Here is an 18675-nt window from a genome sequence, read left to right as displayed (position 1 = left end):
AAGTAATATAAAATTTGAATTCTCACAACATTATGTTAAAATAATAATTTATAATAAATAAACTATACGTGAGCCCGTAAATTTTATCCGATATTTGTAACAGCTACGGTTTACCTACGATAAAAAAACTGTATAAATGAAAAGAACGGTATATTTTAAACTAATTTGTGAATCCAAGTAAAATAATTAAAGTAACTCACCGCGCGTGGGTCACTGAAATTCAGCATCCTCGTTTCCTTACCACTTCCGCATAGGAAAGAAAGGAGATATGTAAGTATGACACATCACTATGACTTGCACATGCTGCTGCCTTTGTAGTTTCTGTACACTTATTATTAACAAAATATTATAATATATAACATTGCACATTTATATTTGAGGACAGAGTGTTCGAAGCTCCTCTGCAACTTTCTACAAGTCGTCTTCACTTTATTTCGTCTCCGTTTACTTATAAGTTATAACTTACCCCTCTCTCTCTCTGGATATGCACTTAAGCTTACTTAAGGTAATTAATTCTTCACTAATTATGGTTAGATTCAACTTAATGATTTAATCTCATACTTCACTTTTTGTTAACTCATCATCACTCATCTTTTTGGTATCCAATTACACTAGTAGTAGTTTGTTATATGGGAGAATTTCAAGTTATATATATGCAATTGCTGGCAATAACAAAATTTTGATTATATGTATGTTTATAGCTTGGTCACTGATTATACAGGAGGAAATATTTCAATTTATGTATATTTTTGTAGTGTTGTTTGGTTTTGGAATAATTGTTCATGTTGATTGATGATCATTTTTCAGTATCTTTTTTTAGTTGTTCTTGTATTGTATATTACAATCAATCCTGGTTTCCTTTGATGGGATTGTGCTAATTTACAAACCATCAAGTGATTTTTTCTAATGAGTTGTGATGATATCTCTGATCAATGATCACGGTTTTGTTTTGTTTTCTTTCTTTTGCCTTTCTATAATTATGTGCATTATTTATTCATTCAGAGTATTTTCTAGAATTTGATTAAACATAGTGGTTGGGTTGTTGCTGTTCCAGTAAATGGGTGCTAAGAGATCTAATGAGAGTTACTGCAGCTGTGTAAGTGTCTTTCTAGCCTTCATCCTGATCTTTGAAGCTCGAATTTTGTATGGCTACACCAATCCCGTTGATGGTTAGTGAAACTTTATACCATTTGCTCCATTTGTGTTCATTTTCGCTGACTTTCCCTTGCTTATTGGCATGAGTATTGTTTACATTGGAACAGTTGCTGCTATTAATAGTTTCTATATATCGGTGGGATCCCCTTTTCTTCCTAGATGGACTTCTGTCGGCGGAGACCCATGTGGTGATGCTTGGCAAGGTGTTGAATGTGATAGTTCAAACATAAGCTCAATGTAAGAATTATCTTAAATGCCTGCCCTTTAATCAGGGTGATATAGATATATTTAAATATATACTGGATTTCTTAATTAATTCTCTGACATTTATATAATGTTTCTAGAAAATTTAATGTTGCTAATATGCAAGGAGACCTGGGCGATAGCTTGGGATCATTTGCTTCCATCAAAATAATGTAAGGGATTCCTCATCTCCTTTGCATTGTCTGCTTGTCAATGTACCCTTTTCTGTTTTCTAGTAGTGCAAGAGATGTTTTTGAAGTTTATGTTATAAATCTACATGGTTTTAGAGTTTTAGACTTAAGCATGTCTCCATGTTCAAAATATTTAGATAATAGGTCTTTTAACAGAGCTAGAATATTATGCACACCCACAGTTAGCTTAACATTCTCAGAATCTTCACTCGGGTTAACTGTGTGCATACATAGAAATCCAATATTCTGTATTTAAAACTTCATTTTATTACGTACACTTTTTTTATTGAATGTCTTCCTTTTTCATGTACCTGAACCTGATCAGATATTGTCAAACCATTGGTTTCTCTATTTCAATGTATTGCAAGTCATTTTTTTAAGGTTAGGGGGAATACATCTTTTAAATTTTAGTTGATGACTGACATTGTTTTGTGACAGAGATTTGAGCAACAACCAGATTGGTGGAAGTATCCCGAAAAATCTTCCTGTCTCCCTGCAGCAACTGTATGTTCCTTTTACGTTACTTACAAAGAAATGTCATAAACATTATATTTAACTTGAGTAGCCTTAGTCACAAATTAGCTTAATCTGACTTGGAAAAGAACATTGCAACTCCTTTTATGTAATGAGAACAGCTTATTCACGAGATGTATCAACTACATTTTTTAGAAGTTTCTATAGATTTTTCTTGGGACAATGACCTGCTAAGTTGACTGGTATATGCAAAAACATAAGATGCTATTTACCTTTTGCAGTTATCTATCAGATAACAAGTTTACCGGAAGCATCCCTAGTTCTTTGTCATCTATAAATCAGTTGTCAGCCATGTAAGTCTTTCCGCCACTTCCCCCATCCCATCAAGTGCCTGTTGCTCATGTTTGTTTGCTTTTTAGCTTCTTGAGTTAATTTCTTTTTTCTTTTTGTTTTAGGTCTCTAAATGGCAACCAATTAACAGGAGAGATACCAGATTCCTTTCAGGGCCTAACAGTTTTGGTCAACCTGTACAATCGCTAACTAAAGATATTTATCATTTTGCATATTTTCTGTTAATGTTTTATTAATGCATACTTTGTCTTTTGCAGAGATTTGTCAAGTAATAATTTGACTGGACAATTGCCACCCTCCTTAGAAGGTCTTTCATCTTTGACTACCTTGTGAGTGATTATCATAAATCCTAAGATTAAGGTCGCTTTTTGGTACTTTGAATTTACATGAATACTATGTTGTTCACTGGCAGCCGTCTGCAAAACAATCAGCTTTCTGGGACACTTGATGTTCTTCAAGATCTTCCCCTCAGAGACTTGTACTCTTCTCAACTATTTTGAATTTGTAAATACAATAATTGATTATATATTCTTGATTTATGTAAATACTACTACGTAATTGAATTCCGAGCAAATTGTTGAGTTATTTTTCGCTGTTTGTCTGACGTCTTCTCAGGAATGTAGAGAACAACAGATTTTCTGGACCTATACCTGAGAAGTTGTTAAGCATTCCCATTTTCAAGTGAGTACCACACTATTTTGTTCTTTCACTAACTTTATTACGTCATGATTATCAGCAAGTAGAATACTTTGTTGTTCGAGCTAAATAGAACAGTTCAGTTATTTGTCTCTGTCTATTAAATAAATGTTGTTGCTAGAATGCAACTCCTAAATATTAACATTCTGTCGGCTTCACAAAAAATAGAAAGATAGGCAATTGTTACTTGTCAAAAGTCAAAACGAAGTCTGTGTAACAGATCATTGAACTCAGTGACTCCATATGAATCAAACAAGAGAAACCAGGGGAGCATAATGAGTCGCAACGATTGTAGACTAATTGAACGATGAACTAATATGGTGTGATCCAATTTTTTGTTCATCGGATGTTGGAACACAGTTTGTTAAGATAACTCATATGCCACCTGTCACATGAGGAAGTCCGTACTTGGGTTTGTGCACAGAAATATTGATGAATGTCTTTGTCACTAAGTATGCCTCTTCATCTTTCCCTTACATATTTATGGAATGGACCATGCATGCACACACACATTTCTATATTAGGTGGACCTCAATTCATAGATAGATCTCTTTTTATGTGTCACTCTTTGTAATTATGTTTTATAACATCATGGTGCTCATCCAAGTTTAGGCGAACATGTGGAGTCCTTAATCGAGGCCCAAGAATAATTTACTGCAATATCACATAAGCCAGCGTGGTCTTAATTGCAACACCACATTGTCAGGAAACATCCATTGTAGGAGTAATACAACTGATTGTTGCTTAACATCGAATTTTGCAGATCAGATGGAAATCCGTTTAACACTAGTGTTGCTCCGAGCTCCCCTCCCACACCGCCAACAGGTTCTCCCACAATGCCAACAGCACGCCCACCTGCTCCTCCATTCTTTGTAGTACCGACCACTGGCCAACCACCAGAGAGACAGGCACCTGGAAAAGTACCACCAAGTAGACCAGCTGATGGACCATCTACGACTAAAGATTCAAATCGTAAAAAGACTACCGAAACTTCAAATACCAAGAAAATAGTCTGGATATCAATTGGTACCGTTTTGTCAGTTGTTATTTTATTGTTATTACTAGTGCTTTTCATCCCAAGGTGCTGCAGAGAGAGAAATGACAGGATTCCCAGGCGGCATGAGATAGCTCCATACATTGGCAACAGAGACAATCTTAGAGAATATGGACCCTTGGTTCATCCATTTCATCAGACAGAGAAAGGTTTTAAATTTTATATCTTCTTATCCACTTTTTTGTATAATTATATCTGTGTTTAGTCATCCTGGAATAACAATGCCTTGATTTTGATTTCCAGTACCCAAAACGGATTTAGTTCAATCCAAGGACAATTATCAAAAAGTACCACTAATATCAAATACAGTTCCAAAGCCGAGAAAGGAGGAGGTAAATGTTGATACAATGAGTGCAGCACCAAAGGCTGAGGCCCATGAGATTGATATGGCTGGATTGGATTATGACTCAATGTTACCGCCGCCTCCACCTCCACCTCCATCTCCACCGCCATTTCTATCCCCTCCAGCACCTCCACCAGTGCCATTTGAAGATGTCATTGTGAATCCAATTGTGCCAACTGAATCTATTCCTATAAATCCCTCTAGACCTCTGCCTCCCACAACTGTACGGTCATACTCTATAGCATCCCTTCAGCAATATACAAATAGCTTTTCTCAAGATAATCTCATTGGAGGAGGAATGTTGGGAAATGTTTACACAGCGAAGCTTCCTAATGGAAAGGTATATCGGTACTGAAGTCTATGAATACAAGTATACAACCCAAGGACTTCTCTTGTGGTCCCTGAACTATTTTTGAGTCTTCATAATAACCTTCTAAGTATAAAGTGAAGAAATGGAACTGGTAGTGTAAGTGTAGTATTCAGAAAATCACCTTTGCCGAAAATAAAACCACCGTTTAAATAAATTAACGTAGAATACTTGGTTATTTGTCATCTTGGTATAACTTGAGTCAAATACTTGGTTGTTTTGTTGTTCTTGATATAGAGAAATTGTATAAAATTAGTGGTTAAGTATACCAATTAATCATAAATATCAGCATTTACTTGATTTAGTGAATACTCTTTCTCCCTGTGACAAACATGTAATTGCCAGATTGTGACCCAGATAATATAGATAGTTGTGTGTTTTGACACATTCATGCTGTTGGGTGCATTTGCAGTTAGTTGCTGTCAAGAAGCTGGATAGAAGGGTTTCTAGTCAGCTAAAAGATGATGAATTTCTTGACCTGGTAAACAGTATTGATAAAATTCGTCATGCCAATGTTGTTGAGATTTTGGGTTATTGTGCGGAACTTGGCCAAAGACTTCTGGTATATGAGTACTGTAGTAATGGAACACTTCAGGATATACTACTCTCTGATGATGAGTCAAAACCTTCATGGAATTTACGAATTAGGATGGCACTCGGAGCTGCGAGAGCTTTGGAGTAAGTATAGGAAACAATTCTACCCACTTCATTAATTTACTATATCATCAGCGTAACAATGTTTGAGATTCTTAACTTAATCTATCTGCCTATAAAAATAGAATTATCTAGGTCTTTAGTAGTAGTATTCTATCTGTGAGAGCGTGTGAGTGCCCAATATAGGGAGAAACAAACTCGTTGACTTGGCAATGGTGTTGTGTATTTTCAGTGTCTGTACCTTTTCATTGGGATTTGGTTTACCAAAAAACCCAAAGTGATACATAACACCAAACATTTCGTGCTTATACTAAAAGAGAAATGCTAGGTACCCAAAACTGGATCTCAAAACGGTTCACGTGGCATGTTCAGATTGGTCATCATACAATTAATAAGATCAACCCCCCATGCATTCACATTAATCTCACCAATTAAAATAACCCAAAGTGACACATCACCCATGCCACATCATTTTGGAACTATTGTTTGTACCCAATTTTGGGTCCCTAGCGGCTAGCACTACTCAAACTAAAAAGATATCTTAATAAGATTTGATTAAAACTGTTAATACGTTATGATTTTCTGTGTATCGTACTGTGTACCTAGAAGTCCAAACCCAAACACAATATTTTTGTGTTGTGCATGACTGCCTGGTCTAAAACTAGAATTGAGGACGTAGACTTAGATGTTTATCATCTTTTAATGGGAGGGTCCTTAAACGTTTCTATTTCCATTTATAATTGTGGCATTCCATTCTTCTCTCTGCAGCCTGATATGCTACCTCTTCTAAATTATTCTGCTAGCATTGGTCCTACTTCAGAAACTAAGATTAATATTATAAAGTAATTATGCCAGATAGAAGTCATGTAAGAAGGGATTGCATTCCATGCATGTTTTTGATGCATAATATGGTCCATACTGACTCTGTGAACTCATCTGCCAAACCCTAAAACTATGTTAATTTAGTTTCTCATAATAGCTTTAATCACCAAACATCCAATACATTACATTTCTGAATTAGCAAGTTTCAAGATGACTTTATTTAGAAAATGGTGCTCTTGTTGTGATATTATTATAGAAGTGAACACTAGAAGGTAATAATAGGTTAGGTTTGAGGACATAGTTTAGAGATATAGAAATTGAAATAATTTGGGAGGCCAATAGATCATACTTCTGTACATGATCAGTATGAACTATTCCAGGCATTGAACTACTACTTTCTTATGATGAAGGTATCTGCACGAGTTCTGTGAGCCACCTGTCGTTCACAGAAACTTCAAGTCTTCTAATATTCTCCTTGACGATGAGCTCACAGTGCATGTATCAGATTGTGGGTTGGCACCTCTAATATTATCAGGCTCAGTGAGTCAGGTACATATATATTTTAGCTTATTAAATTCTTCTCTTAACAGCTTTTGCAGCATTAATTTTGCATATGTTTTGGCATTGAGTAGTCATATAATTGGAAAGTGAAGAGATCTACTTGTATCATGTTCACTCGCAGCTGTCAGGAAACCTCCTTACGACTTATGGTTATGGCGCCCCCGAATTTGAGTCTGGAATATATACTTCCATGAGTGACGTATACAGTTTTGGAGTAGTGATGTTAGAACTCTTAACAGGACGAAAGTCACATGACAGGTAGAACTAAGCATTGAACTACATCTAAGATTTATTGTACTTCCTTTGGCAACATTTTAATCTCACACGGTGTATTGTGTTCAGCACAAGGAGCCGTGCGGAGCAGTTTCTTGCAAGATGGGCAATCCCTCAGCTACATGATATTGATGCGTTGTCAAGGATGGTTGATCATTCACTAGAAGGAAAATACCCTGTTAAATCATTATCCCGATTTGCTGACATTATATCCCGGTGTGTTCAGGTATATTTATGTTCCAGAAAAATGGTGAATTTCATTGGAAGTTGGTTGGTGGTGGTGGTGTGGGAGAGTCTAAAATATGATATGCAGATTTGAAATTCCTTGAATTTCGGGAATGAATTTTTGTTGGCTAATCTAAAATCCCACCAGTAATCTAGAGGGGCTAATATTGCTATGAAAAGAACCCTCCCCTGTACAAGGCTGCAATAACAATTACCCCTAAATTTAACTAATTCAGTCAAATGGATGTACAATGATACACTGACATACCACACTGCAACCATAACATCCAATATGTTTGCGGTCACATATGTCTTTCACATACCACCTGAAAAGTCTTATACTGATACTGACTTGTTCTCTCTTTTAAATATTTATTACGTGACTGTAGTCTGTATATGTTCTAATAACAAGTCATATTGCAGCTGGAGCCGGAATTCAGACCCCCAATGTCAGAAGTTGTACAGGACCTCATACAAATGATAAGGAGAGATTTCGATTAAGCCTTGGGAATTCAGCACATTAATGGTAACCCCTGTAATTTCATGAATTGCAATCCTGAGAGGGCGTATTAGCCACAAATGGCCTTGGATGGAGCGGTAAAGAAACCTCACCCATATTGACATTCAACAAGTATATTCATTAAAGGAGCCTACCCAGCACGCAAGGGTAATGGCATTCAGCTGCAGAAACTTTGGCAGTCAAGTCTACCCTATACTTCTCTGATCATTTATCATTGTTTATAATCATTTTCATGTAAGATATCCACCAGCTCATTAAATTTGTAAATTTAATTTATTATCAAAGCCTGATAGAGTTATAGTGGAAAAAATCAGAGTGAAGACGCTGAAACTTTCCTTGTGCAGCTACCACTTAAAAATGGCGGGTTTTGAGTATCTAGGCACTGCAAGTCTGCCAGCCCCTTGCATTTTGAAACCGAATATTAACTACTACTGAGCTTTTGATCTTTAAACAAAAAGACCCGGACGTAAAACGGGTGTTGGTCCTTTGTGGCCCTTTGGAGCACAAATGACAGTTTTAGTCAAATCATAGTGATTCAAATTTTCAAATTTGGAGCATATTATCCCAAATTCTCTTCCTAGTGATCCAATTGGATCACTGAACAGTTGGATCACCGATCCCAAATTTAGATCACTTGATTTAATATAAAATAATGATTTTATTATTGTAGTTTATGTGATTTTAAATTAATTTTAATTTTTTAATTATATAATTAATAGTCAACAAAATTTATTTTTAAATTAAAATTTAAAATAATGAGAAAACATAATTTTTTTAAATTTAAATAAAAGTACATTGAAGAGTCCGAAATGTCGGCTCTAGAAGTTGTTGAGACTATCCCGATCGATGAAAATACTCGATTTCAAGAATACTCGATTCGTCAATTAAGTGCACAATTTTAATATTTTTATGTGTATTAATTATTTTTGGTTTAATTAATTTATGAAATGTTATATAAATTGTTAATAATGATTAAACGATAAATTTAAGATAAAATTGTTTAATATGATATATATATATATATATTATATGTAAAAGGTAATTTGGATCAAATATTTGGATCACACTATTGGAGTTGGTGAGTGTAACACCCCTTTTTTAATAATAAAAGTAGATATTACTTAAAATCCATAAACCCGCAAACAGAACACTAATATATTTCTAAACAATAATTTAACAATCTAAAAATCTCTAAAATAATATTAAATATCCAAACTGTCTAAACCAATAATATAAATATTGAATTCTCTAAATAAATAATTAAATATTATCATAAAATCGGAAATCCTAATCAATGAAATGGGGTAGCTGTCCATCACACAGTCCTATATTCCCCTAAGCACCTGCTAGAAAAAGAATACGGCATGAGCCAAACGCCCAGTACGGATTTGGAATACAATTTATAAAACAAGAGATCAGAAAATATATAATTTACAATTTATAATAAAACAACAATTTTAAAAATAAGTTTGGCTGAAACAACGAGGGGTTATGATATTTTATACCGAGATCAGAATAGATGCAAATACACATATTATAGAGTACCTAATGCGTGCAAACTGAATGAATAACGTGTACGGCATATACAATATCACCATAAATCAAATCACAAATCAAACTCTGGGTGCACCCACGTATCCTGAACAAATATCAAATGCGCAAAAACTCCTCCCAAGAGCTAACAAAAGGATATACCGTGACCAATCACACTGTCACGGAAGTGTCGTGTCATTGGTGCCGCAATGACACGGCTGTAGTACCCCAACAGCTGTTTAACTCGGTATATCCTATATCTCTAAGGGTCAAATAAAAATATCCTCGCAAAATTTTAAAATCACCTGAGACAAATATTTCAGATTTTCAAAGCAGAGGGGGTCATAAATAATTTTTTTGAAAACCGCATAAATAAATATTTAAAAGTTCCAAATCATTTTTAAAATAATTTTCGAAATTCAGAAAAAGTCAAATCAAATATTGAATGAGAAAGATACAGAAGAACTGAACAAATCAAACATTTCTAAATGCTAAGAGGAGCGGCGCTGGATAAAAAGGAGACGAAATCTGTACCTCTAAAATTACAATCTTGCAATTTAACGAAACTTGCAAACCACCTTACTAAATTCTCGAATCCTATCTAATAACAAAATTATAATTTATCATTTGGATACACTATTAATGATTAGCAACTAAATATATATTAATATTATATTATATTGATTTTGATTTATTCTATTTATTTAAGTTGACAACTTACCATATTAATGTAATTAAATATAAAAAGCAAGACAAAAATCTAGCTATTAAGGTTAATGATGTGAACTTGTTTGCACTTTCAGAATTTAAATGATAAATACTTGCACGTGGCCTCTGTTAGGTAATAAAATAAAAATATATAAATTTGATCTTAATTAAATCTAGCTTAAATTTTCTCATATTTTAATCTTTATATATATATTATTACTTACATGCTCACCATAATCATGCAAATTATTAATTAGGAATTATTAGTATTACAATCTTAAATCTAAATTACGAACTCATTGTGGTGTCTCAAGATTTGACTCTAGTTATTGAATTTAAATACATCTACATAATTCCACTATATATTTCTATTTGGTTAAACTATAAATAAATTCATATTTTAATAACAAATTAATTATAATACTAAAATATGGCCATCCACCTTAGACAGCTTGCCCTGATGTGATGTCTTGCATATATACATGATTAATTAAAGGGGACAGGTCTTTAGCAACCGTTTGCTGTTTAAAGTTTGTTGACAAACAATTTATCAGCCGTTGAATGGGGGATTAACGGGTGAGATGGCATCCGGACCGCTGAAATTTTCCGCGGTTGGTCTGGACGGATCGCGGAAAATTTCCGCGGTTGGGTGCTGTCCCCTTATCCCCAGCATCCCAACAACACCTCATTTCACCACAAAAAACACCAAAATTTTCAAGAAAAATTCTACTCTCTCCAAGTTTACATTTTAGACGATTTTGGGGCATTTTCATCAAGAAATTCAAGTTGTTTTGTCAATTCAAGGTATATTTCTTGTCTTAAATTTCACATTTTCATGGCGGATAAATTATTTGCTCGTATGTTTCGTCATAAACGTCAAAATGAAAAAAAAGAGGCTATTGATTGTAGTTTACATCTTGATAGTTTAAATAGTAGTGAAGAACCTAAAACCCCTATATATGTTGAAGATGATGATTTTGTAGATAGAAATGAGGAATTTATTAATTTAGATGACGATTTGGTTGATGTTGAAGATGAAAGTGATGGAAATGAGGTTGAAAATGAGGTTGAAAATGATAGTGATAATGTTGAGGGTGAGGATGAAGATGATAATGTAGAGGATGCAAATTTGTATGAAAATGTTGATGGGGGGAGTTCCATATTTGAATCAAATTTTTCAAAGTGTGGATGGGGCCGGTCATTTTTTTAGGGCTTATGCTTTACGAAATGGATTTGCTATTAAAATTCAAGCTAGCCATCGTAATAAAGACAACGAGATATATGGTCGTTTATATGTTTGTAGGCTTTATGGAAAAAGTGTCATCGCCGAGAGTAGTCAAAATAAACGGCGTAGAGAGGTTCTTCCTAAAAGCGAGTGCAAGGTGAAGATGTATGTCAATTATCAAAAGAAAAAACGTCACTAGGAGGTAACTAGCCTTGAATTGGTACACAACCACGGTCTTGTTTCCCCTAGTAAGATGAATTTGGTACAACGAGAAAGACAAGTCAACACCGCGACCCGCAGTTTGATTAAAACGCTTTATGGTTCGGGGATTCGTAATTGTCAAGTGATGAATGTGATTGGTAACATTCATGGAGGTAATGACAAAATTGGTTTCAATGTTCAACATGTTAGGAATGTGTTAAGAGACGAGAGGAAGAAAAGGTTTGAGATTAGTGACGCCCAAGCGGGGTTGGACTTGTTGCATAGGTTGAATGAAGAAAGTGGTTCTAAATATTTTATTAGGACCGAAGTCGATGAAGAGAATCGCTTGAAGTGTCTAGTATGGATTGATCCGAGATGTATAATGGCTTACCAAAATTTTGGCGATGTTATGGATTTTGATACCACTTATCGGACAAATAGGTATGCAATGCCATTTGTCCCATTTACCGGAGTCAATCATCATTATCAATCGGTAATTTTCGGGTTTGCATTGATGCGGGATGAACACGCGTCGACTTTTGAGTGGATTCTTCGTACTTGGCTTGAAGGTGTGGGGAATAATCCTCCATTGACTATAATCACGGATTAAGATCAAGCCATGGCAAGCGCTATTGCGGTTGTACTCCCGAATACTACCCATTTATTGTGTTCTTGGCACATTAATCAAAAATTCCTGGAGAAATTAGCTCATTATTATTCGGCTTTTCCGGAATTCAAGACGGACTTCAACAATTGCATTTATAAATCTCTCACCGAATGTGTTTTTGAAGCTAGATGGGCGTCGTTTGTGGAAAAGTATCACTTGCAAGATCATAAATGGTTAAAGGGGTTATATGAGTTGAAGCACAAGTGGATTCCTGCATATACTAGAAATAAATTTTCGGCGTTTCGAAATAGTACATCGAGGAGTGAGGGGATGAATTTTTTCTTTGATAAGTATGTGAGTTCGGCAACGGGTTTGAAGGAATTCATTGAAAATACCCAAAAAGCATTGGCAAGGCAATTCATGAGGGAGAAGGAAGAAGATTATGTCACCATTAATCTAAAACGTCCCATAAAATTGCATACCATATTGGAGTATCATGCTTCTTGTATCTACACTAAGGAAATATTTAGAAGATTTCAAGATGAATTGGTTGAGTCTTCAAAATACTTTGTTGAAAAAGACCGACGAGCTAGTGAAGAAGGGGAGAGAATGGGGGATGTTTATACGTACTATAGTTGTTATAGGCCCATGTCCGAGCCTACGAGAAAAAATGTTTATTTTGTGGCATTCGAGAAAGCAAGCTCTTTGGGAATGTGTACGTGTAGAATGCTTGAACATTCGGGGCTACCTTGTAGACACCTATTGGCGGTCTTCACTAAGAAACGGGTTTCGGAAATTCCCCCGTATTACATAAACCAGAGGTGGACAATGCATGCCAATAGAGTTGATGGTGTGTTGCCTTACAATTTGGATGTTGGACAAAGTCATGAGATGACCTCAACCGATCGATTTAATAGCATGACAATGTTAACCATGAGTTTTTGTCAAAGTAGCATTGCATCCAAGGAACGGTATGATTATGCCGTTGGAGTGATGAATCGAGAAATACCAATTCTCGAAAAAATGAGCGTTGATGGAATTAAATCTTACGAAAGCAATTCGCAAGCTCCAAATGCAAGTGCTCATGAAGAAACAATTTTTAACCCTATTATGTCCCAAATTAAAGGGAGGAAGAAGGACGTTCGTTTCAAAAGTCCAATAGAATCGATTGGTAAAAAGGAGAAGCCGCCAAGAAGGTGCACTTATTGTCAAATGGAAGGCCATGATAAAAGGAAGTGTGCTAGTAGACTAGAAGATCTTAAAAATGTTCAAGAATCGCAATATAACTAGTGGTGTACCATTTTGTAACCGAATATTGTAATCTTTAAATGGATTTGAATTTTAAGTGTTTAACATTGCTTTCTTTTTTGTTATGTTTTATTATCATATAATTGCCAATTATTGTCATATAATTATGTTTTATTGTGATAGGTAACATGACTAGCGAGTATAGTGGTGAGAACAACTCCGATCATAGTTGTGATTCGGTTTCCCACGTTAGCAACACATTCTCGGACTCCCTACCAAGCGACTCGTGGTATGAGGACAATGACGAGGAAGATGTGGTCTCACCAACCTTTAGTGAGATAGAAGATGCATGTGCCGAGTTGATGCCCCTTGTGGACAATGACGAGCCGCCCTATGTGGAGGAAGAGGAAACGGACTTGTACCCACCCGATGAGGAGGCTTATAGGGCCAAAAATTGGATCGAGGCATGCAATTGGATGGAGGGTACTGAACCGTGGAGATTGGTGAACTCTCATCCGGATCCGTACTTCCTTCCGATCTTGAATTTGGGCAACAACACGCCCGATGGAAAATGGAAAAAATCCGGATGGAATGGCGGTAAGCTTGTTAAATGTGATCGGATTGCCGATATTGTAAACTTGAGGCCTCGTGAGGGTTGTAATATGGACCAAATACGCATCGAATATGTGAAGGGTTGGGTTTCACACCTAACGGGAGGGACGGAGAGGGAACGCGGGACATGTTTTACAAGATTTCGTCTCTACGATGGCTCAAATACGATTCCCGTTACCATTTGGAACGACTCCAACCCTTACCCTTGGAAACTTACGGAAGGCCATATCCGTGATGGTTGTGTACTTGTTCTCTACCATATTGCATGCTTCGTGGATACTACGCAAGGAGTTGCTCAACACCGGTTATCCGGTGGTCTTTCTAATATACTAGGTATTTTTGGTTAGGACCAATATATTTCATAAAATTTAGTGGACTGTATTGATCGTGTAATTTTCATTCGAATCTATGTATTTTCATTGAATTTTATATGAATTTATATGAATTTTCTATGAATTAAAGTATGAAATTTGAGATTGAAAGTGTACCTAAAAATTTGAGATTGAAAAGTAAAATTTACAAGTCGAACTATACATTACAAATTGTTATGAAATGTATTGAAAGGTTTTTTTCAATATTTGGACAAGCGTTGACTTTTGTTGACTTTTTTAAGGAATTTTCAATTTAACGTAAAAAATGAAAAAAAATAATTGAAAATCACTCATTACCATATTTTAAGACTTTTAAGAGTGGTTTGGATTAGTGGAAGTTAGTTTAGGACTAACTTCCAAAAAATAAGCAATTTCAACAGAAGGTTTGCATGCATGCCTCTGTTTCTGCTCTGTTTTCTGGAACAAAACCAAAGGGACGGACCGCGGAAATTTTCCGCGGTTGGGCTAAAGAGGGACCGCGGAAAATTTCCGCGGTTGGGCAGGAATTTTTTTGTAATGCAGACTGTATACAGAAATTCACCACCTATAATCCACAAAAATTGCCAACAAAATCCAGCATAATTTACCACCTATAATCCACCAAATTCACCAAAATTGGCAACAAAAATCCCACACACCTATAATCCTTCGAAATCAAGCATAATTCACCAAAATAATCCTCCAAAATCCAAAACAATCCAAAATCCACAAAATCCACCAAAATAAAATCAAATACAACCGGCAATATAAAATCAAATGATATCCAAGTACGTAAACCGACAATATAAAATCAAAAGAAATGCAACTACATAATCCGACAACCTAAAATGAAACGAAATCCAACTACATAACCCGACAACCTAAAATCAAATGAAATTCAACTACGAAGCTTCGTGACGCCTACGCATACGAATTCTGGGAATCCCCCTTGCCTTCCCTAGCTGAAGCTCCCTAGCTATCCTATACCTAAAGGTATTCACCTCCTCCTGCGACCAATTCATTACCTCGGCTAAGTCATATCCTTGTGTGAAGTAGTCCATGTACTTCATCACATAAACACCACAATCATTAGAGTTTCGTTGCTTTGGCCTGGACGGTAGAGCTAGGACCTCGGCTGAAGTAGGGTTAAGCCCCTCGACTGGGTGTACCATATGCAATAGCCTCGGCAACAACCATGATTGCAATGAAATTATGATCCGAGAATGAATATAATATACAATTGGTAAGGACTATATAGAAGACAGTAATAGTAGAGGAACATACCACCACTCGTATATCCTCACGATAATCCGGCTCGTCATTCATTGAATCTATGATAAGACCTTCAAATCGTCTAATACCGAACATGAACAAAACCCAATGCACATCTCCGACACAATATGGGATGAATATGTAGTCCGCCTCGAGAACGGAAGGACCAACAGTAGCACTGGAAAACCCGGTAAAGCTATGTAATGCTTTATTCCATGCCCTCTGTAATGTATCTCCACCGACCCTCGATGCTTTTCTGATTTTCTTCACATGTCCTTTCCCAAGAACCATGAAGTAGGGATCCATGAAATAATAGACGGGTTTCCTCTCCCATATACCTCCAGTGTGAATCTCCTCCTCCCGAGTCCTTAGAAATCCCTGCAAGTATATATGAATGCAACAAGTAAAATAAATACAACAAGTAAAATTAATGCAACAAGTAAAATAAATGCAAAAACTAAAATATATTAGACAACGAACAATACCATATAAGTGTATATGATCCTATCATCAACCCATGTTCCTGGAGCCAGACTCTGCATAGCTGATGCATGGACGTGATAGTCCTGAACACTAAGACCACCGGGATTCCTCGGCGCCATCCCAAAGCCCCATCCCCAATCTGAATATATAACATTCTTCTTTGTCATGCTGAGACTCTTAGTGTTACTCCACTTCTCCTCTTTCATCCTGCGGGATGCAAGCTTCGCGGGCCTACTAGATGAGGCAATAGCCTGGGGTGGCTGAGACACATGCTGGGATGGCTGTGTCATGTCAACGACATCCTGGGCAGGAATGGCTGGAATGTCAAAGTCGTCAGCCAAAGGTGCAATGAAATCTGATTTTATGTTCTGAAATGTGGGAGGTCTGTAGGCGGGTCCTTTGATCTTCTTCATCAACCGAGAGAATGGTGTGAGGAAGGTAGCAGAAATCCTCCCAATCTCCTCCACAAACTCAGGAGGAACCCTAGCATCCAGTTGCTTCAACATATTAAGCCCGGCAACCATCTACAAACAAAAACAAGCAAACATTTTTTCATTAATTCCACAAGGATATCATATCATCAAGATGAAATACGTGTGAATGCAAATTTTGTAGTGTGTGGGGGTGTAATGTGAAATATGCATATTTGTAAAACACTTACAACTTCATAGCCCTCGAGGCTATCATACAACTCTCTCATCTTGTACTGCTGCTGAGGCTGTGGATCGGGCTTCCCTATACGCATACGAGATATATCAGCATACCATGCCATGTAATCAGCCTCCGAAGCTATGTCTACCGAGTCATCAATAAGGCCATCCAAGTTTGAACAGAACCTGGCCCATTTGCCAATATCAATAAACCACCGCACCAGCCAATCCTCCCCTGCAAACGTGGCATCCTTAGCCCCCTGTAACCAACCATGTTCACCGGTGCCCGTGGAATCTGGGGACTAGAACCAAACTGTCTCGACACCCTGTCCGGATGCTGCCACTCGACCACGTCGTAACATACAAGGGGAACTCGACCGCACCCAGCTAACTGTGCCTGTATCATCTCGCTGTCCATAACATCCTCGAACCTAGCATATGGCCTCCAGACCACCTCATCACCAGCAACACCATCAAACTCACCCCTATAGAACGGTAAGCTGTGGTGAGGGCCTGACATCCTGCGCTTCTTCGAAACCCCGACATGAGTATCACTAGCATAGGCCCATCCCTCAGCAACCGGATAATCCTCCTGACCGGGAGATCGTAAAGGCACGCCAATACGAGGAAATCTCTCGTAAGACCAAACCTGTAACACCCAGACACAACAAGCAATGCTCTTGCTGCCCTTCCTTGCAGCAATCTCCAAACCCCGATATATATGAGCTAACACAGCTGCACCCCAAGCATAATAAGGAATCTCCCGCATATTAATCAATGGGTGCATATACCGAATATGAACAAAAGAGCGGTTGATGCTGGGGAAGAGGATACAACCCATAATGAATAGCAGATACGCCTTGGTATGTACAACCGTGGCCCTCATATTGTGCTTCTCAGGCTTCTATGCACCATATCTCTCAAACAACCACCCCAGCTTGATGTTATTCCGATACAAAGCCTCCTTCACCTCCTCCTCGGTCAAAGGCTCAAACCAATTATTAGCAAAATACGCCGCCTTGTTCTCTATCACCCCACAAGTCAGCGCATCCCCCTGAACTGGCACCCCTAAAATAAACCCTACATCCTCCAATGTAACAGTCATCTCCCCCTGCCTCGTTAAGAAAGTGTTGGTCTCAGGTCTCCAACGCTCCACCAAAGCATATATCAACCGAGTGTCAGTAGCCAAGACAACAGCAGGGTCTGCAAAAATCCCAAACCCAAGCATGTGTAGCAATTCCCGCTGTGGTCTCCTTAACTTCCACAAGTGCAATGACTTGTTCCCCGAATAGCTCTGCAACTCATCTCTCCCTGCACCATCCCAAACATCCTCATTGACGTGATACTGATTATCCTAAATAATATTATGGGCGTTAGGACCCGACAACATATTCCCGAAATCATCAAAATTATCCATACCTGAAAATATTGCCAACAAAATTCATCAATCACCACAATAAAAACACCACAACGTACACAATAAAAACAATCACCACATATATAAACACCAAGTTCACAATACATTCGAAATAACTACCCATTATTTGCAACAAAATTATATGATAATTGCATCCATACTTTTACACTAACATAACTCTAATTTAACACTAAATTTATCATTACAAATTCGAATTATATATAAATTAAATTAAAATTCGAAGTATAAATAAATTAAGGGTGGGTTAATAATTCGATTCATCCTACAAATTATCCTAAAATTTCGAATTTACTATTTAGCACTAAAATTATCACGAATAATCCTAAAATTAATCCTACATATTCGAATTATCACTAAAATTGTATTGTAACACTAAAATTTGATTTATAAATAAAATAAGGGTTAATAATTCGCATTAT

General features: G+C 36.8%; 3 protein-coding genes across 3 annotated transcripts; all 3 read left to right on the top strand.

The window, feature by feature from the left end:
* The first annotated feature begins 349 nt into the window (after positions 1-349).
* On the top strand, positions 350-8486 carry LOC141721030 (protein STRUBBELIG-RECEPTOR FAMILY 3-like). The gene is made up of 17 exons (XM_074523763.1): positions 350-505; positions 1055-1169; positions 1263-1392; positions 1500-1571; positions 2028-2093; positions 2345-2416; positions 2519-2590; positions 2672-2743; positions 2827-2892; positions 3030-3095; positions 3874-4313; positions 4408-4847; positions 5287-5552; positions 6761-6899; positions 7033-7169; positions 7254-7410; positions 7833-8486. The coding sequence occupies exons 2-17, from the start codon at positions 1058-1060 to the stop codon at positions 7908-7910; spliced, it is 2385 nt and encodes a 794-aa protein (XP_074379864.1). The 5' UTR covers positions 350-505; positions 1055-1057; the 3' UTR covers positions 7911-8486.
* Positions 8487-11648: 3162 nt separating this feature from the next.
* Positions 11649-12206, top strand: LOC141719675 (protein FAR1-RELATED SEQUENCE 5-like). Its single transcript, XM_074522053.1, has one exon. The coding sequence runs from the start codon at positions 11649-11651 to the stop codon at positions 12204-12206; it is 558 nt and encodes a 185-aa protein (XP_074378154.1).
* A 9-nt stretch (positions 12207-12215) lies between these two features.
* LOC141719674 (protein FAR1-RELATED SEQUENCE 5-like) lies at positions 12216-13493 on the top strand. The gene has a single exon (XM_074522052.1). It carries the CDS (start codon positions 12216-12218, stop codon positions 13491-13493), a length of 1278 nt encoding a protein of 425 aa, XP_074378153.1.
* Positions 13494-18675: the final 5182 nt, after the last annotated feature.

This window comes from Apium graveolens, chromosome 4 (genome assembly GCF_009905375.1).
Source record: "Apium graveolens cultivar Ventura chromosome 4, ASM990537v1, whole genome shotgun sequence".
NCBI classification, from domain to species: domain Eukaryota; kingdom Viridiplantae; phylum Streptophyta; class Magnoliopsida; order Apiales; family Apiaceae; genus Apium; species Apium graveolens.
The sequence above is the reverse complement of the archived record's forward strand: the minus strand, read 5'-3'. Positions and strand labels throughout refer to the sequence as shown.